Source organism: Cydia pomonella, chromosome 10 (assembly GCF_033807575.1).
Source record: "Cydia pomonella isolate Wapato2018A chromosome 10, ilCydPomo1, whole genome shotgun sequence".
Classification (NCBI taxonomy): domain Eukaryota; kingdom Metazoa; phylum Arthropoda; class Insecta; order Lepidoptera; family Tortricidae; genus Cydia; species Cydia pomonella.
This window is the reverse complement of record NC_084712.1, coordinates 15173556-15194703: the sequence shown is the minus strand read 5'-3', so window position 1 is coordinate 15194703 and position 21148 is coordinate 15173556. Positions and strand designations below refer to the sequence as shown.

Below are 21148 nucleotides of genomic sequence, written 5' to 3'. Positions count from 1 at the left end.
CAAAGTTTATTCGATAGAAAATACGTATATTGAAGCATGTCGAATGACAGCATTGACAGATCGAAAGTGGAAATAGAACACTTTTGACAATCAGCGATTCCGATTCGTCGTGGTGATTCCCCTTATTTTCTCTATTTGACAAGAATTTCGTAAGCATCTTTGTCTTACATGAAGAAACCTCAATAAGCTATCCTGTAGCCCATCACCATAATTTCTTTGCGTTTGAATTGCATCATAATATTATAGAAGATATTGTTTTTGTTTGATCATTAAGGAATAATTCATTCTTTAGTAGCCTTATTCTAAGTGTTTGTCGCAATCTGATAAGTTTGCAGCTTTATCCCAGTGTTACATATTCTTGTTCATACTGAGTAAATATGGGAGATATGGAAGTAGAAAATTCCACTGCGCAAAACGACGTGATATTCGAGGCCCACGAGAATGCTCCGTTCGGCATCGAAACGGCGGCTGAGGCTGCCCCTGTGCCGCTTTCACCGGTGCAAATTCAACAAGAATACTTTGAGAATCTGCCTGATTGTGACTGGGTGAAGTAAGTACATGTTGCAACCATTTGATTGCCAAAGAGTCCAAAGACGTTCACAGACGCGTACGGATACCGGTTCATATTAAACTTCTTGCATTCCAATAAGGTTTACTCTCTCTTCTGATATATGTACCAAAGAGCATTGGTGTTCAAATGGTTAATATCTCTAACAATATTAAACATGAAAGGCAAATCCTTTTGCTTAGTGTTATGTATTTTATAATATCCAAAGTCTAAAGTGAAGGCCTCATCAAAAGATTTTCATCAGGATCTATTTTGGCCTAGATTATATTATATCAATTTTATTTCAGTGTAGTTAAGGCAGATGCCGTTTGCCTAGAGGGTAAGACCAAATTATGTTTCTTCTGGTTTATCGAAAAACAAATCAATCAAGCTTACTTAGTATTAAAAACCTGAAAGTATATTCATTTTATGTCTTTGTCAAAAGCCTAGCCTAAAAAAGTTTATCTAAGTTCTATCTTCAAAAACATAAAATAATTATTAACTATTTCTGTAATAGTTTATGTGTGTTATTAATGTTATTATTAACAAAAACAATGCACACTTTCACAGATATGAACTGCACAATAGAAACTATTTGCTTCAAAACATGGCATTTGCCCTATTTGGTAGTCCAAGCACAGAAGGCGAGCTCAGTGAAGTAAGGAATGAAAGCGATGTACATCTCGAGGGCTATACACACAGGCAAAGGGAACAGGTGATGAGGGTCTATGAGAAGGTGTGTGAACAGAGTAAGTATAGAAACCTACTTTTTATGCATGCTAAATAACAGGATTGTCACGCCAGCACAGTCACTTTGTCTTGTAAGATACAAAACCCTTACCACAATTTAATATGACCAATGATATAAGATTCAATAGTGCTATCATATTATACTGGGCACTGAAGGGTTAAGACTCATGAACCTAGCCACCGCCACAATACAATAGAAGTTTTACATTTACAACTTCTGCTCACTCTATTTTCTTGGTATAACAGTGTATTGCACAAAAAATTATAGTACCATATATATGACATTTTAAAATGAGAGTGTGACTTCAATTATAAGGAAGCGGCTTTTTGAAGGCTGGTTTGCCTTGTATTGACTTTTGGCTTTTGAATCGTAAGGTGATCCATGTAGGCACATTAGACTTCATTTCAGTCCAGTAGCCTTGTAGGTAGAAATCACTTACTTATATTAATTTCCAGCAATCCAGATAAGATTTATTTTATACAAGCTTATCTAAATTTATTGTATATGTTCAGTGGTAAATAACTTAATATTTTCAATGTCATGACCTATTTTCGAAATTAAGTCTAATATACTTTGTAATAAGGTTCATATTACAATATACTCACACAGTAATGCGTATCTGCAAGCCAGTGGGCAAGCATGATATTGCTATATTACTTACACACTGGAATGCCATGCGGATCCACATTAGAGTGATAAGATGTTGATTGATTATATACAGGGGTCGGACAAAAAGTGCGGATGACGTAAAAATGACGTACTTAATCTTGCACACAGGATGATGTTTGAGTTTGTATTTAAACTTCCGTGTGACATGTAGTAACAAAGTAGTATTAATGAAGTAACAAAATAATCGTAAATAAATCCATGGAATTAATAATACAGGTGGTAGGGTGATGTAGTGAATAAAATAAATTTCACGAAACTTGTTACCATAAGGTATAATTATTTGAAATTAGTTAGAACAAGTCTGTGGGATCCTCAGATAAATAGGTTTAATAGTCAAAAGTGGGAACAGTAGGTAAGATTAGCAGTATACGTGTTTGTCACGTACCTCCAAAAACGGAAAATTGCCACAATATTCGAGTAAAGATGACATTTTAGAGCGTTTTCTTATATATTAGTAAATATAAATTTTAGCTAAATATAATCGTGAGGATACAATAGCTAAACAATAACGAAGTCAATTTATTGTTCAGTCAGCGTCAAATACTTCGTAGCAGTCAAAGTAGCCAAATAGTTCGGTACACCATATATTTAGTATGGTGTACCGAACTATTTGGCCACTTTGACTGCTACGAAGTATTTGACGCTGACTGTTCATCTGATTGACAATGTGTCAGTCAAAAACGTACTTACTCATTTCAAGTGGCGATATCGTTTAATAAAGAGGTCAATAAAGAGATTGATAAATGATACGTGATAATTGTTTATGAAAATCAAAAATACTATTTGAAATCATCAGTGCCGGATTAACCATTAAGCAAAATAAGCACTTGCTTAGGGCACCACGTCTAGGGGGGCACCAAAATCATAGGAAAAAAAAAAACGTGCAGGCTGCATCAGCATCGCAGTCATAGTGTACTACACTTATGTACACGAAACTTTTTGATACGTGTGCAAGTACCCATCTTATAACGAAGGGTCGTAAGAGAGTGAGTACACGTAAGCACATCTCCAACCTTCATCAAAGCTCATGGCCAAAAAATCTTACCGTCGGGCTTGTGGCCAACCGATTTTCTCGACGTAGATTACCGATTTTGTAGCGTATTTTGGTCTCTTGCACACCAGATGTGTCGGCCAGGCCGAGTTGCTGCAGAGCCGCGATCCTGCGACCTATTTGTCAAAGTGTAATAAAGGGCCCTGCGAAGGCCGAAAAACAAAAGCATCTTATCAAGTTGCGCTTTCGAGTTAAGGCAAAGGCCGAGCAGTAGGAGGACCGTGATTACATAGGTTCGATTTCAAGCCACTCTTTTGCAGTTCGGCGTTAGGTCTCATGCGACGCCAGGCCTTCTACTTTATGCAAACTGCCCCACTTTCGCTTGGTCATGGATCCAAATCCATGCTGTCCTCTTTCGCAGCTGGGCTGCCTTGCTCACACCTCGCCATTAGTTGTATTTAGGGATTGCAAACCGGATTGGTTTTCAATCCGGCCGGATCCGGCCGGATTTTGGCCGTAGTCCGGCCGGATCCGGCCGGACCGGATCCGGTTTGGTATAGGGATATAAAAGTTAATTAAATGACATATTTTTCTAGTTTTTTGCGTAATACGTATTCCTAAATCTATAATTTGAAGTTAATAAATAACTTCTTAACAATAAAATAGAACTTGGTAGTAAAAGGTGTCACAATGTCAATATCACTTTAAAAACAAAAATTTTAAATCGGTAATTTATTATATTTAACCATTCAAAAGTGCTCAAATTTTCATTTACAATTATAAATTTGCTTAATTTCCAAAGCCTGATGATGGGATGTGGGGTGGGAATTGGAGCTCCTTAAAATAACAAGTTTTCGTAACTGTTCTTTGATTGAATTCTTTGTAGAGTCTGTTCGGAAAGAGAAGAGTCGTGGAATTTATTGGGCCCCATACATTCCACGACTCTTCTCTTTCCTCGCAAACTCTAACGTTGACATCCATTCTAGCATAGAGAAATAAGAAGTACATAGATTGCTCACTCCATACATCAGTTTTGGTACCAAAACGCTTATTATTTTCGTAGTCGGCATCTAGTATAGAGTAGCGAAACTCTCAGTACTGCTACTCGACAATAGATATCGCGGCAAACAAAAAGTCTAATGCTCAACGATTTTCCGCTAATATTATAACCAAAGTAACCGGAACTCTATTTTCAAATCCTACGCTTACTATTATTTATTACTTTTAACGAAGATATTTTACTTTTAACCAATTATGATATTAAATGCGCCCTAGTATTATCTTGCTCTAATTTATTTGTCCGAAAAAGTAGTAGACTGTATGACTTAAAAAAATTGTACTTTTTTTTATTTATGGAAAAGTATATTGGTCAAATTATAAGGAACAACACACGACACGACGATCTCATGCGAAAAATAATAGAATGTAGGATTGAAAACCATCGCGGAAAAGGAAAGTTGCATAGATCAAATAAAGAATTGCCTAGACGTACTCGTAGAGTAGCATGTACCAGGAGATGAAGGAAATTGCATAAGATTGGATGAAATTGTAAAGACACAAGATTCTCTCTTAAATTTGAATAGAAAAGAATCTATATTTTATCATATATATCGGAGAAAACTAAAGATTATCAATATTATCATATATTCTTCATTCACACATATTGATGAGCCCAACTGTAGTCGGTTAATCTCCTATCACAACATCATGACACGACATGAACCTTCTCTTTAGCATAAATTACAAATGCCTTCCATGGCTTCTCCATCCTTTCATTTTTCCTTCTATTACAGTATTTATGTAATCGTCATATCGTGCCACCAACATGAAAGAAGAAGAAATCCTCTTCTGTTCCCAGTCATCGTCATAATAAATATATTTTTATCTTACTAAATTTAAACCTTTTCATTCGTTTTTTGTTCTGTTCAACTTCATACCTCGTATCCGTTGCCTTTTCCTCATCTGAAACGCACAGCGCGTGCTGTACTTAGGCGTTTTTTTAATATACCGGATCCGGTCCGGATCCGGTGATTTTTACCGGATCCGGTAGTGCCTGAAAAGTGCCGGATCCGGCCGGATTACCGGATCCGCCGGACCGGATTGCAATCCCTAGTTGTATTATATGATAACGCGCCGCGATCTGACGCTGCGGACGTCCAGCTATTCATACCTCGCCATTGGTCAAATTCAAGCCTTGCTTTCTTCCAGCTCGACCTTTGGCCTCATCCGTAAGCGCTGATCGAACGCTCCGCGCATTCAGCCTTAGACTTTGCCTTTAAAAACACCTTCACGATTTAGGCCAATCAAATTACATCCAAAAATAGCGTTTTGAGGAATTAATTCCCAGCAAGCTGGAAATTGTTTTAATACATTTATTTGGTCCTAAATGCGTGTAATCCCGGTTTGCTCTATCCTAGGAGGTGTGCATACATTTTGGGATCCTTAGGAGATAATTTTTTCCTTTGGATTGCCAAACCAATCGATGTAGAAGGAACCCAGTATCAATTACAATAGCACTTAGTGGATCAGACACTGGTAAGAAAGCGTTTTCGTATTATTAACATGATTTTACCTAAAATAAAAATGTCGACCTAATTTACAATTTAGGACTACGAATACATATTAAGGTACCTTAAATAAATCAATCAATCAATATATTTTATTGCAAGAACATAGTTAAATTACATTTCGGATCCTCAGATATCAATTTTAATAATACTTGTAATTAGAACAAATTTTCCGACAGCCGTACCGTTTTCGATTTACAAGCAAAAAAACTGAAAAAGAGGAAACATTTATGCACACCTCCTGGAGTGGAGCAAACTCGGATTACACGTATTTTTAGGTCGAAAAAATCTAATTGTATTGGCCTAATTGTGACACATTATTATTTAAGAAAACGGGACTTATTCGCGTTTGATTAAGTTCTAAAATTACCTCCAACGTCAAGATAATGATGTCGACTTTACACAGGCTTCTCCGAGACCATGGGGACTACGCCGTCCTTGAAACGTCGGGTCAGAGGTAATTTTAAAACTTACCCTATTAAGTCCCGTTTTCGTAAACAATAATTTGCTATTTAAAACATTTGTGGCCATTGGTACTTGTTCTGACAAAAACCAATGGCCAATGGCTAAGCCCCTACTGAAGCTCGGCATTTGCCCTCACATGAATGAGCTTCACAGGAAAGCTCTAGAGGTTCCAAAAACCTGTGCGGAATACTGCCTATGTCTTACGTCTTCGCTTACACTTGGACTATGGTTGGCTTGGCCTCCGGACTTATGCGAAGCACGGTCTTCGAATTTGCTTACACTTGACCTTAATACTGCAGTTCTGTCAATTTCCGTGATAAAATGATGTGACGGATTGAAAATTCTATTCTCAGAAGTAATGCGGCAATAAACGTCACTCAATTTACCAAGAAAATTCAATGTAATCTTGATGAGGGGGCACCATGGTCTAGAAATGCTTAGGGCACCAAATTGTCTTAATCCGGCACTGGAAATCATCCTATAAGTGGTTTGACGTCATTGGCACTTTTTGTCCGACCCCTGATTATATATTATGGTACTTTTGACACAGTGAGCGAAAGTTATACATGTAATGTAATTGTAAATGCTTAGTGTAAATAAAGGTTTGATTTGTCTATAATATTTTGCCCAAATTCCATTTCCCAACGTTTTTAAAGGCATGTTAAGTATTAACTTAGTAGTACCTCTTGGGGTTCAATGGCCTAATACTAGTACAAATTACCTCCAATGAAATTGAAATCCTAAGTAAATGACTTCCATTATATGGTGAGTCTTTTTTGTTTTGTTTCGATTGATTATAAAAAAAAAACAAATTCAACTCTATTTTCTAATATCATTCATTGAGATTCGATTGTCAGTTTTCCTTGTATTGTGGGCTGTTAGAGGTTAAGGCTATTGAAATAGCCGAGCCAATAAGAGCTACCTGATGAGAGTGTGCTATAAACTTAGCTGCAATAGCATGACTTTATGTATAAGCTGCGGTAAGCGTAAATAAATATTTAAAAAAAAATATTTATAGGACATTATTACACAAATTGACTAAGTCCCACAGTAAGCTCAATAAGGCTTGTGTTGAGGGTACTTAGACAACGATATATATAATATATAAATACTTAAATACATAGAAAACACCCATGACTCAGGAACAAATATCCATGCTCATCACACAAATAAATGCCCTTACCAGGATTTGAACCCGGGACCATCAGCTTCGTAGGCAGGGTCACTACCCACTAGGCCAAACCGGTCGTCTAAATGTGTGAATCCAAGAGAGTTCTATACTCAGGAGTATTAGTATATTATTTATTTGCATAATCAGGTAAATTACAATATTTACAATACACAGGTGTTATTTGTAAAGTAGGAGGTACAAGATACCCTGTCAGGGTATTGCAAAATTCTTAAATACTAAGTTTTAAGTGAGTAACAGGATTATAATATCATGCATATAGGGATTTTTTTATAAATAATCTTATTGTTGTGTAGGGTCATATCATTTAATATCGCAAAATCGTAAATATAGAAGTAAATAGTAGGTTATGGCCCCTACCACACTGGGACAGATGATAACTACGTTTGCTGAGATACCTTTACAATACGTGTTATTTTTCAGGCAAATACACTCAAAATGATGAAGATGTGATGATATCAGTACTTCTAATAGTATGTGCCAGACCGAAACCAGTGAAGTTCTACCAGCTTACACCATCTAACCACTGGTTAGATCTGCATCAGAAGGCCGACAGTGAAATATGGTGCACAGCTGTGTTTAGAGTAAGGAAATGTATTCCACAAACTGTGGGTGGTATGTGTTTATTGAATATATATAATACCTTTATGCTCCCAAATGAAGTTTTTTACTAATTGACCAGATTTCTCAGTCTGGTAGTTTAAATAACTAGTGCGGTCTGTGAGCTGTAGACCTCGCGAACCCCCATAGCTCCATTGAACATGAAATCCAATAAATTAATCGACAAACTCCATATAATTATGCCCACAACATTTCACGAGAATCAGTTGAGAACAGCACATTTTTCTCAAAGCTGAAACGGAGACGCTTTGCTTGGACATTGTGCTCGGTCCGTCAGTCAGTGTCTCAATTCGACCACTCATGATTATTATATCATTGCTTTTAATTTTTGGTCATACAAGTTGTCGAAATAAATAATTATAGCGTTATTTATAAACGCTTTACTGGCCTGAATTAGCTATGAATCGTTTGTCTTTATCTGTCATTTTGACTTCTGTATTTGTCAGAAAGGGATAAAACATAATTTAACTAAATCAGTAGGGCTAAGATGGTGATGGTAGGATGGATGGCTTTATCATTCGTCACCATGCCTATCACGTTCTAACAAGTATGCAAGTGCGAAAGTGACGGGCATAGTGACAGGTGATAAAAATGGAACCATACTGCTACCGCAAGCTCGTAAAGTTTTATGAATAAGGGGGTTAATCTTTTAGTTTGCAGCAAAATATGTTCAAAGTTCAAATTTTGAAACGGCAAAATATTAACATAAAAGTTTCTAGTATTGCCGGTTTGTTTTGATTAGCATACTTTGTGCACCAGGCTCTAGCGCCGGGGTACGGGGTATTCAATTATCTTGCTCGGGCTTTGTGCGCGAATTGTATATTATTATATACTTAATTTTTTTTAGCCAAGTCATGTAAAGTGTTTATCGATGAAGACGCTCGAGTGTACCAGGACTGGGAGTCTTATTTGCTCAACAACACGCAACCTAAATGTGTCCTTATAGTGCCTGAGAATGGAGAATATGATGGGACTATTATTGAGGTAAGTTTTTGGTGGGGTGCCTAGAGTCCGCTCACGCTACGTCGCCCGCCCAGTTTTACGTGAAGTGTGGCGCTGCCTTACATTGTCGTTGCCGAGAAGGCAAAGCCAGTGAAAACTTAGCGCGGCGCGGTAGTAGTCATATCAGCCGGGCTAACACAGGAGGGGCGCGACAGTATCTCGCCCGCGAGATAGACTACCCGTCCCTCTTTAATCCATATAGTTAGAAAAAGGTGGGTAGTCTATCTCGCGGGCAAGATACTGACGCGCCCCTCCTGTGCTAGGCCTACAGATTACCACGTAGCATAATGAGAATAAAGATACAACATAAGACCTAGCTGTCATCAGTTGGACTGATTTCGTGTTCTATTGTATGAAAAGCCTTATTTTAGTAGTCGCAAAGACAAAAATTACTTTAACATTTCAAGTGTCACTTATAATTGTACTTGAGAATTTAGTGATTCATTTTAGATTTGTATTACGTACCCACGCACGTCACCTTTTATGAAACTATGCATGTTACTATTTACTAGTTGTAGTAAATATTATTTGCATCGATGAGTGTTATCGCTAATGGCTCTTTTACAATAGGGAAATAAAACAATTAGCGGAAGGTTTTGCTTAAAGTATACTTTTTTTTTTATTTATTTTTTTTTTTTATAAGACACACCAACAGTACATAAACAAAGCTAGCAAAGTAACAAGTATAGTGGCCACGTATAATATCTATGCACCAATAACAGGTGTGCAACAACACTCAAACAGTTCGAGGCTTTTTACACTACATTATTATACTTTAGCTATTTAGTATACTTGAGCTAAATAATCTTGATCCCAGTTACTTTTCTACATTTTAATTTCAAGTTTTCCTAGTATTACAACTTTTCAATTCGTAGTCTATTATTTATAAAAAAAATATATGTAAAGAAACATTTCAAATTACTTAAATACGATTTGTCGAAGAAAAGTTTCATTTACCTAATAACCTGTCGATATTATCCCAGAAATACAAAATATAATGGATTAGTTATTCCCACTATATCGATGGAACGTGCGGCAAAACACTTCACACCTCTTTTGTCCTTTTGTATTCGTAAAGAGAAAGTTTTATGACCAATCGATGCAAATTATATGTCGTCAACTATAATTTTAAGATGAATTACTTTTCCAGGGAGGCGATCAAACATTCGCAGTGAAACTCACAGTAGCACCGTCCCCCACACTCGGCATCAAAGCGCAAGTGCTCAGCACAGTCGATACAGCGAGCACCGTAGCTTCCATCGGCGCTATAGGCGTACTCGGTGTGGCCGCGTTCACACCTGTGGCGCCGGTTGTACTGGCCGGGGCCGCTGTGGCCACAGTTTCTACGTGCTTGTACGGGCTTGTGAGGTCGTCGTTACATCTGCACGATCGGAGTTCACATGAGCAGGTGACTCATAGTAAATACAATAGATGGAGTATAACGCAATTTGTCATCTCCGACTAGGCCATCCTGACTAGGGCTTCCAATCCCGCAGCCTATCTTTAATCCCGGTACCTGCGGGACTGCATATATTCGATCCCGCGGGATTAATACAAGGATTAACCCATTAATACAAGGTTAAAACATATTTTTTGATTATGGACTCAAGTGTGTTAATCCGAAATGGTGATGAATAAAAAAGTTGGAGGCTGATTAATTATAATCAGCTCTAATTTCTGTTGCATCGTTTAGAATGCGGGACTGAAAATCCCGTGGGATCTTGTGCTCGCAATCCCGCAATATGCGGGATTGAAAAAACGCGCGGGATCCCGGAATGCCGAGATCTCAGAATACCGGGATTGGAAACCCTAATCCTGACATTGTCCTTCCGTATTTTTTTCCAAAAGAGACTAGTTTAGTCGCTTAGTGTATACAGCTTCTATATGATACCACTGCCTAGCCGCTAAACCATGTCCAGAGAAGTAACAAAAATTATGGAACTGGCCTGCGTCTGAACTTAGAGTTATACTTATCGTCGAACCACAGCAAAAGGAGCTAAGCGGGCGAGAATTCATAATGAGCTAAAAACTTTATTGTTAGTAAATAAGAGCGTGTGCTCATCATCATATAGAGTACAGAAATCTTGTTGGTTTTTAATTACAAGGTTTTTACCTATGTCGTAAGCGGTTTGTTATATGCTAGTTTTTCTTTGTCCACAGACCATCAGCCCCACGGACGCCGAGGCCCGCGGCAGCTGGCTGAACATCGCGGCATCGAGCGTGGGCCTGGCCGCCGGCGCTGCCTCCAACCTGCTGGCACGTTCTGCCGCTGCTGGCACTAATATGACCAAAGTAATCCATTACTCAAAGTCTTTGGCGGTCCAGAGAGTTTTCGCCAGAGCTATATGCATTGGGAGTGAAAGCGTTCAATGGTGTAACGACCTCAAATCGCGTAAAATATAGCGTAAACATATCTGAAGACTTCTCTGAGTGTCTAAAAAGATATATCTAAGTAGATCTAACATGTGTTCTACAAGGGATGTATCCATTAGAAAATATTTTGTGTTTAGTATTGTATTCATTTTTAATTCCTTATTTTATATTGCAGACTGGGCAAGCTCTCGCGGTGTCCGTGGAGGTGCTCCGACATGCGAATTTGGTGACAGGCGGCGCAGGCGTCGTCAACAGTCTCGTTCACATAATACTTAAAGTGAGTTGCATTATAACTTAGAACTTTTCTTGATTTTATTATTATTTTCTTTATTTCAGAAGACAGTTTAAAATGCTATAATTTTATGGTTTCATCGGCATCACTTCATCAAACGGTGCGTGCCGTGAGCAAATGCTCGTGTTACTATGAAAATACCGAATTTACCGTGCGCCTATAATATTTGAAGAATTCTCACAATTTCCCAAGGATCCCGTCACCAGATCCGAACTTGACGACAATAGGACTAACTAGAAAGCACACGTCTCCAAACAAAAAAAAACGAATAGTGTCAGATTATCACAAAAAAAAAGATTCTGTCGAACAGAGAACCTCCTCCTTCAATCTTAAAATACGATATTTTGTATAAATGCTACACTAATAAAACTTTGTAACAGTACCGCCACGGCGAGCAGCCGACGAAACTGGAACTGTTCCAGTTCACAGCAGCGACTCTGTTCTTCTGCCACGCCGTCATGTCCAACAAGACGGCGCAGAGCATCATAGAAGACGCCCAGGCCAAGGCCATCAACGAATATCGGGCCACGCTCAGGAGTAATAGACACAGGTAAGAAAATACCTTTTTGTAGACGTATTAGAGTTCATTTTGCAACGATTGCCACGCTGTCATGTCCAACCAGATGGCGCAGAGCATCATAGAAAACACCCAGGCTAAGGCCATCTACAAATATCGGTCTACACAGGACACAGGTATTACAATTCATTTTGCATCGTTTGTCTTCATACCTTCATGTTCTACACGATGCTGCACCAGCCTCCTTAGTATCCCTTGGTAAATATGCGAATGAACATTTCAAATGCAGGGATATTATTTTCATTATAATTAACCGATACTTATTACATTATTATGCAGTCAATCTGATAATTCATTTTACCCAAATACCATTTTAGAATATAAAATAAATATTGCAACGGCGAATTGATATTTTGAACTCTGCCGCTGTCACGTCCTAATGTTACCTTATTTATTGGGGAATTTGTTCATACCACTCAAAAAGTTCTACCATAAAAAATCAAGTTAAAAGTGTTTTCAAAATTTAGGTGAGTAGGCTCATTTGATAATCCATTCTCATTAATAATAATATGAATACCCTTTAATACATCAAAACACTATCATTTACTTATGTGTTACAGGAAGATCTTTGACAAGCTGAGCGCCGAATCTCGCCGAGTGGCGGGCACCGTCCAAGGCAACACGGAGGTCATCCGCGGCATCCAGAGCATCGGCGACAAGGACCAGTACTTCGCGTCCGTCCTCAAGATCAACAAGGACATCAACACGCACAAGCTCCGCATATCGATGACCGCTGATGGACAAGTCAACTTAAACGCCCAACATAAGTTTAACCCAGCAGACCTTAGCATGTTGGATTCAAATGGTAGGAGCCAATTGTTCAACTCCCTAGGGCCTGATACGCTACCAGCCAAAAATGTTCCTACTAAACTATCCACACCGATCACAGCTTCAAGATATATTGATACCCAAGAAGAAGAAAACAACAACCTCCTAGTCGGCATACATCCAGGTGAAGTTCTACGCATTGGTACGTATTTGGTACGCATCAGCGCTTCAGGAACGCAAAATATAGCCAAACTCCTAGAAGATTTAAGCCAGGAGATATACGCGAATCTTATGACTGTAGTCTTTAATATTCTTTCTAATCTCTTACCCAACGATATAGCCAGGCTTAGGCTGTTAAGCCCTGACGAGGATTTGGTTATGCAGATCGTTAATTTTGTCTTTAACTATATGAAACATCAGAGGCCTTTGGGCGAGCCGTGTGCGGAAAATGACAACGGTATCATTTACGTGTTGAAAGAGTTCTTCCAAGAAGGAAGGGTGCGCCAGGATATCATTCTCCTGTTGAAGGATCGTCTCATGACGTGGGTCGAAGAAGAGATCGATGCTAGAGCGCAGAGGTTTCCAAATAAGAAGCAAATCATTTGTGACCTCTGTCAAGGAATTCGATTTGCGTAGATGTTGCAAAGAGCAAATACGATGTTTCCATGCTTTGTTTTATGTCGTTCCCTTAAATAAAAGCTTTGTTACATTTTTTACAAGCCGAACATACTTTTTCTAGTTATATTTTATTGATTTTAAATAAAAGTAGCTCATTATTCTGTACTGATTATACGTATTAATACTTTCAAGTGCTTAATGTCGTTAATCGCTGTCGATAAAACATCTGTCCTTCTTACACGTATTAAAAAAAAAACACTAATGTTTATTTATAGCGGTAATCGGCATAAAAGGTATATCATTCTGCAGTAACTTAGCAGTAGCGTAGCGTAGGGGTTGCGTTGTTCACTGAGTAGCAAATTAGCACAAAGTCAGTCTATTCTGCACCTACTTTGTAGCGACGTAGTGCCACTATACGATAGAAAACCTACAACACAAATTGCCTATGAGGCAAAGCCTTCAATGCAAAATGTATACGTAAGAATGTAACATACGCAGTAGAAAGCCAGGCGAAAGAGACCTACTAACTTTAAAATAAATTACGAGTATGTATACGGTCACCAAAAAGGATAAAATTTAGTGAAATTACACTTTTTTCATATTTGACGACCGGTTTGGCCTAGTGGGTAGTGACCCTGCCTACGAAGCTGATGGTCCCGGGTTCAAATCCTGGTAAGGGCATTTATTCGTGTGATGAGCATGGGTATTTGTTCCTGAGTCATGGGTGTATTCTATGTATTTAAGTATTTATAAATATTTATATATTATATATATATATCGTTGTCTAAGTACCCTCAACACAAGCCTTATTGAGCTTACTGTGGGACTTAGTCAATTTGTGTAATAATGTCCTATAATATTTATTTATTATTATTTATTTATTTATTTACACGTTGATCCGCTGTATAACCGAGACAGAGCTTTGAAAATTATATAGCGATGTCCTGTTTGCACGCCGCCGTGGCGCGCGGATCCACGTCCGTGTGACCGAATCGTAACTCTTGTCGCTTGCCAAATAGGTGCAGAGTTAGATTGGCCTGACTCTAGTTTTAAGTATTTCCCACTTGTTACAAAGTTAATGTGTAATTTTGTTATCAAATGTGTCACTTACGTCACTGCACACTAGCATTATGCATTTTGTACGTGTTTTGATAACAATGAGTTGGTCACACTCTGATAAAATACATTACTTAGTATACACGGAACATAAACTTATGAATCATAGAACTGTTTAACATAAACATATCAAATGAGTCCAATATCGGAATTTTCTACGCCTATTTTTGTGATACATTTAATATTTTATGAATCTATTGTAAAGTGAGTTTTTCACTGTGATATTGTAGTTACTAAATTAGAGCTTACGTTTATCAAATATCAAATATGTATGTATGTATAGAAAAAAGTGAATTATATAAAGTTTCACAGTGATACCAAATGTAAATACGTGTTATGATAATTAATTATTGTATTATTAACCTAACCCGACCTATAAAATATATAAGTTACTTGTTTTCACGTAATAATGTGAATATTGTATGAAATAGAAATCTTACAACAATATTCACTTCGCCGAATTTGCGTCATAAAAGCTCTGCATCTCTTTTTGTATGGTACGTTATGAAAGACATTCAACACGAATACTTATACAAATAAGTATAGTGAATAAAAAGTAGCGAAGTAAAACACCAAAATAATAACACCGAAATAAAATATGCAACGTGTTCGTATATTGGAATGTATTGTAGTCGATCAAAATACTTCCTGTTTGGCTAAAAAACAACTGCTTGTCGTAGCTGATTTCCTGATAGTAACTATACCTTTCATAGGTAAAACGCATGCTTTAATATATCGCACTTTTACGCGATCAAGTGTTCCTTTGCTGTCTGTATTCAAAATTCCACACCCTTTTACAACTTATGATAGCTTTATATTATAGCCAGTTATAATTAATTAGTTTAATTTATAGAGCATAAATAAGTGCCTCATTCAAGTGCAAAAAAGCGTATAGACAGTTAAATATATAGAAATATTACGAATGTAACTTTTATAATTGCTTATTGAAATCAATAAATGATATTGAGGAGCATTATCTTTTATTTCCGCCGCCGCCGAACATCATTGGAGAAACGAAAGTCGCCAGACTCCGATGGCTCGGGCATGCTCGGATGGGTGAAAATCGTGCAGTCTGGAGGGCGTACTTTGGAGTTCCAAATGGTCGAAGACCGTCTGGACGCCCTCGGTACCGCTGGAGAGACGAAGTGCAAAAAGACCTTGGCGAACCTTCGACTGGACAGAAACTGCTTTGGACAGCATGGCGGTCTTTAGTGTCGGAAGCCAAGATCCATTTCGGGTTGCTGCGCCACAGCAGTAAGTAAGTATTATTTTTTATTTATTTAAAAACCATTGCTTCAATTTCTGATAATAGTTATTAAACAAAAACAGTAATGCAACGCAAGTGATCTCAGTGGCTGGTACAGTCAAGGTATTAAATATCGACATGGACTAACTGCCAAAAGTATGTACACACTACCTTTACCTTTTGAACGCCAAGAATAGCCACAGCGTCAGGGACTACAGGTGTTATGGCGGACGCTGTCAAAGTAACCTTCACACTTTCAGGTAAGGTTTACATTAGCTCGCTTACGTCCGAGACCTAGGCGTGTAAGTGACGTTTTTATTTATGACAAAGCGTTCTAAAGGGCAATAAAGGCCCGACCACACCGCTGCTTAAAAAACGGTGACGGTGCGGAATCGCAGTGACGTGCCGTAAACTTTTCCGAATTCACTAGGAGGACATGCGTTAAAATGATTAAAATGATTCGTCTGTATTTTAAAGTCATTAGGTAGGTACGTCTATGTGACGTCAGTAGTATTTTATCAACATGGTTTGACGTTTATGGCGTAGGATTTTGTTTACTACAATGCAGTAATTTAGCTTTTCAATTGTCACACAATTTACAAGTAAAACGGACAATGTCTTTATTTGTATACATGTTGCACAATGTCTGGACTCCCTATTGCTCGATAGCTTTTAATTCGGTGGGTTTTTCTGGTTCGATAACATCTGCCTGTGGGTTGTGTTCGAAGAATTTCGCAATGAAATACCTGGAAAAAAAGAATGACCTTTAGTCAGCTGAATCTGTCATAAAAGCAGACATCACAAAACGTAAGTATTTTTTATACTCGTAGTAGGTATTTTTAGTGATTTTCTTTTGTCATACGTCACCTCATCACGGACAGTGGCTGTGGATCGATCAATTTAAGGATTCTAGGTACCAAAATATGAATAAATTTGAGATGTCATGGGAGCCGAGAAATTAAAGTTTCAATGGAATTGATTGATACATTCGTTTCGGAAATGAAAAATTTCGATCTTCTTTAAAGTATGAGAAAAGTTTACGAAATTTTCCGTGTGGAAATTTCGTAATTTTGGATTCTCCGACGGCAGATTACCTTTAACCCTTTCGAACCATTTAACAAGTTCCTTTCAAAATGTTCGTTATTAGTATAAGCCACAATAACCAGTATATACCAGACGAGTATCTCGATGGTGATCAGTATGGTAGCAGCGAGGGTCTGAGCAGCCAGTTTGGCCGGCTCGGCCGCGCCCCGCAGAGCCGCCGCCAGCATGGTGTCGCCGGCGTCTGACGCGGTTTCCAGCGCGATCACTAACAGAGCTGGCGCCGCCAGCCAGCGTGCGCCACGACGCCACCAGGATTGCTAAAAAAATGTCATAGTAAAGATGATGAAGGCCTTATAGCCCTTACAGGGGCAGATAACAGAACAGCCAAATCTAAAAAAATCTGCCCAGCTATTTAAAGATTGGACACGCTGATTTTTCGCTGCAGGTGTGACTTACTACTTAATGATACAATCACGTTTTACATTCAGCCGTTTCAGTGTTTGACCAAAAGTAATAACTAAATTGTGACTTACCTTTGACATGACAGCTACCAGTAACAAAAGTGAGCTTATGATGGTGACCATAGCGCTTAGCCTCCCATAGCCCAACACAAGGCGTATTGTTGGCTTAGTGATCCTAAACAAAAATTAGCTAGTTAATGCAATTTAACAACCATACGAGAGGCAAGAGAAGGAGTCGTTTTTAGCCTATAGTAAATATAGATCGTGTCATTCACGAAGACGCGTGCCTTGACTCGTATTGTCATATTATTAATGGTTAGATTTGACAAATCTGCGCGTCATCGTGGATAACACGAACTATAACTGCTCATAACTCGATAAAGTGTCTAGTCGTGCACTGAAATGAAAATAAAAGCTTTCCGAGTGCCAACGCTGATTTATAGTTAAGGATATAGGATGACTCGGCTAATGATGTTAGGAACTTCTTAAAATATAAGTTGATGACAGGTTTGTCACGTTTGTCAACTCGCTGCAATTGGAGCTCAGGGTGCCTATTAGCTAACGTGCCAATCGTTTACGCTTCGTAGCGTAGCGTAGTAATTTTTCCCTATCACTCTTCTATATTAGTGCGACAGAGACAGCTGCATTTTATTCGCTACGGAGCGTAAACGATTGGTACGTTGGCTAGGCACCCTGAAGTGAAAGGAGTTGGAAGAAATAGCGCTTGGGAAAACGCTGGAAACTGCGAAGGTATATTTTTTTACACTGCAATCGGGCGCCTTTTTAATTCTTCAAGTCATGGCGATACCTGTTGAACGAACAACCTTATTGAGCTTCTGCGGGACGTCTTCATCGTCCAGCTCCAGCTCGACCGGCTGCGCGGTGGACACACGTCGACATGGAGATACTCAACAGCATTACAATCAGGGAACAGACGCAAGTACCTCCCGAGCTCTCCAACTTATATATAACTATCTGCTGACGGGCCAACCAACATACTCGTACTATGTCGCAAATCTGACGTTATTGAGCTTCTATAGCCGCCGCGAGCGCGAACGTCGATATGGAGATACAATAAGAGTAGCAACTGCTAGTGGACGCCTCCTGAGCTCTCCTGTAATATACCTATCTGTTGATGGAACAACGTACCGCCTCGCAAAGCTGACGTTGTTGAGTTTCTGCAAGACGTAGACATCGTTTAGCTCCAGCTCAACGGGCTGCGCCGCGAGCACGCACGTCGACATGGAGACAATGACAGTAGCAACTGCTAGCGGACGCCTCCTGAGCTCTCCTGTATATACCTATCTGTTGATAGAACAACGTACCGCCTCGCAAAGCTAACGTTGTTGAGCTTTTGTAGGACGTCGTCATCGTCCAGCTCCAGCTCAACGGGCTGCGCCGCGAGCGCGCACGCCGACATCGAGACACCGAGCAGCGCCACGATCAGCGCGCGCAACCGCAAGCGGAAGCCCTCAGAGCTCTCCACCATTACATAACTATTCTGTTCGGGGTTTAAAAGTTACGTTAGTTTTCGTCAACTCAACCTGTACAATAGGCAAACGGGGGTAAATGAAAATACCATTTGGGGGTTAAGTAATTCGTTCCTAAATTATCATTCCTGTTTACGACATATTGGGCGACTGATAAAGATCTGTTAAGCTGTCGATAGGTCGTTTACTTGATCTCGAGTACTGCCTTGAGTTTTACTAGACTACTAATAACCTGTACATATAATTGTTATTAGCAACACTTTATGTATGTGTTTAAATTGAGTATTGGTGCTGTTTGGTGAACTTTGGTGAGGTGTTTGCTTTTTCGCGTCGCAAATTATCAGGATCAACCAGGGATCAACCGGTATTATTTTCCATCTACATTATGTTTGGATTAGAAGGTGAGATGGAATTGTTACCGAAATTTGTTACCGAAATTTGTTAGGGTTACCGAGGGTAATCTAGATTGTGGTTGAGCCTTATATTAATGTGATATTGATGATGTTTATTTAACCAGTTCATGTACGACTTAAAGATGGGACAAACCGAAAGGAAAAAATGCCATGGCTACACAGTAAATTGTAGTCTTACGTTTGCTGCATTCTCATGTTTTAGACGAATTTGATTTAGTAAAACATCACTTCCAACTTCCATATCTAATGACCCAAAATGTACTTAATTACATTGTAGTCGATTCCGAACTATTTAACAAACATTGCAGCAATGTTTGCTGTTAAAAACTTTGAATTTATAGTCACATTGTGGAAACATTACTTGATATTTTTGTTTGACTGTTTGTCAAAACTCTCACTCAATTTGGATTTCTTTATCACCAGTTGCACAAACTTAGTAATAGTCCATAAAGCCTTATTTGCAAATTCAGGAGTACTAGCAAAGAGTATATACCTATTATGTATTAACAAAGAGTTATTTATGATAACTATAGTTTGGCAAGCCATTGTCGTCAGTAGAAAAAGGCGGTCAATTTAAAAATGTAGGCGCGAATTGCCCATAGAAATTTTTAATTTTGCGCTTTTCTACTAAGAAATTGGATTTGCCAGAGTATAATAATTATAATATATATAATAATAACAACAGATTAACAAAAATTAAAAGGAAGTATGTATAGAGAATATAGAGATGACAAGGTCATAATTAAAGGAGAACAATCTATGTGTATAAATAGCAAATGAATAGTGTCCATCAAAAAAACCTTAAATAGGTGGCGCCACAATACATCGCAAACAAATTATCTTTAATTTGACATATATATCTGAGGACGGGCCTTACGGACAATAAGAATGTGGCCAATACAGCGGTGTCACGCACACGAATTCGAGCCAATCGTGCAGTCTAACGCCGCAACGCGATTGGTTGATGAGTTCACACTACGCGCGCGATTGGTCGCAACTAGTTCCGTTAGACTGCACGATTGGCTCGAATTCGAGAGTGACACCACTGAACTAACGCCATTTTTAGTGCCCGTAAGGCCCGTCCTTTGTATGTCTTTAATAAAATGTCTTTAATAAAAAAAAATCTAATCACTGGCAGCGCACTTCACTCCTTTAATAACGTCCCTTGTGCTACCCTAGCACCACCGGAGTGATTTCGAAATATTATTTACACCTGCCAGCTGGACACTAGCAACATTTTTCACATGAGAGATTGTGCTCCTTACCACCACTCTCCATTCCATAGTCAAAATAGTAAGTAACAAGACAAAACGGGATGGTCGGAGGGTCTTATGGAACTTTCAATAGTTGCTTTGAGCTGAAAATTTGCATATATTATGTAAGTCGGGTGACAATACAATATTATGGTACCATCGAGCTGATATGATGATGGAGACAGGAGATGGCCACAAGAACTCTATGATGGAACAATACAACCTAATTGTGTTTGGGGTTTTTAGAATTGCCTCGATGAGTATTAGTTACCTGTGGTAAAAAAAGTACAGTTAGCGATATACGCTTGTACCAAAAACTATTGTTTTACCAAAAACTTATTTTACTTGTTATGCCCATATGTAGAACTGTACCCCCTTTTCTGCTTTTGGCTGTATGACCGGTTAGAACAAAATTTTGGTGTGACGAGTTGATGCCTGAATCCTAGGGGATTCTTGGGCGTGTAAAAGTTTGCAGATTTCTTAATAGTTGTTATTTGTATGTAAATCAATTTACAACTTAACCTAGGCTCCATACCAAATTTCAGCTTTCTAGGACATCGGGATGTACAGTCAGCGTCAAATAATTAGTAGCAGTCAAACTGGCCAAATAGTTCGGTACACCATACTAAATATATGGTGTACCGAACTATTTGGCTACTTTGACTACTACGAAGTATTTGACGCTGACTGTACAC

The 21148-nt window shown here is 38.6% G+C and overlaps 2 protein-coding genes across 2 annotated transcripts; one reads left to right on the top strand and one right to left on the bottom strand.

Moving 5' to 3' along the window:
- The first annotated feature begins 78 nt into the window (after positions 1-78).
- LOC133522233 (uncharacterized) lies at positions 79-15516 on the top strand. Its single transcript, XM_061857498.1, has 9 exons — positions 79-550; positions 1118-1296; positions 7603-7794; positions 8648-8784; positions 9953-10210; positions 10963-11094; positions 11351-11452; positions 11848-12017; positions 12605-15516. Exons 1-9 carry the CDS (start codon positions 378-380, stop codon positions 13446-13448), a joined length of 2187 nt encoding a protein of 728 aa, XP_061713482.1. The 5' UTR covers positions 79-377; the 3' UTR covers positions 13449-15516.
- Positions 15517-16387: 871 nt separating this feature from the next.
- Positions 16388-19567, bottom strand: LOC133522234 (uncharacterized). The gene is made up of 5 exons (XM_061857499.1): positions 19379-19567; positions 18623-18798; positions 17370-17472; positions 16966-17153; positions 16388-16538 (listed from the first exon to the last, which is right to left on the bottom strand). Exons 1-5 carry the CDS (start codon positions 19439-19441, stop codon positions 16448-16450), a joined length of 621 nt encoding a protein of 206 aa, XP_061713483.1. The 5' UTR covers positions 19442-19567; the 3' UTR covers positions 16388-16447.
- Between the last annotated feature and the right edge of the window lie 1581 nt (positions 19568-21148).

Excerpts from the sequence above, each read along its gene's own strand:
- LOC133522233 (XM_061857498.1), top strand. The coding sequence starts at position 378 with ATGGGAGATATGGAAGTAGAAAATTCCACTGCGCAAAACGACGTGATA. Across the intron at positions 551-1,117 it reads CCTGATTGTGACTGGGTGAA|ATATGAACTGCACAATAGAA; the intron begins GTAAGTACATGT and ends ACACTTTCACAG. Across the intron at positions 11,453-11,847 it reads TCGTTCACATAATACTTAAA|TACCGCCACGGCGAGCAGCC; the intron begins GTGAGTTGCATT and ends ACTTTGTAACAG.
- LOC133522234 (XM_061857499.1), bottom strand. The coding sequence starts at position 19,441 with ATGGAAGTTGGAAGTGATGTTTTACTAAATCAAATTCGTCTAAAACAT. Across the intron at positions 18,799-19,378 it reads AACATGAGAATGCAGCAAAC|AATAGTTATGTAATGGTGGA; the intron begins GTAAGACTACAA and ends AACCCCGAACAG. Across the intron at positions 17,154-17,369 it reads TGGTAGCTGTCATGTCAAAG|CAATCCTGGTGGCGTCGTGG; the intron begins GTAAGTCACAAT and ends ACATTTTTTTAG.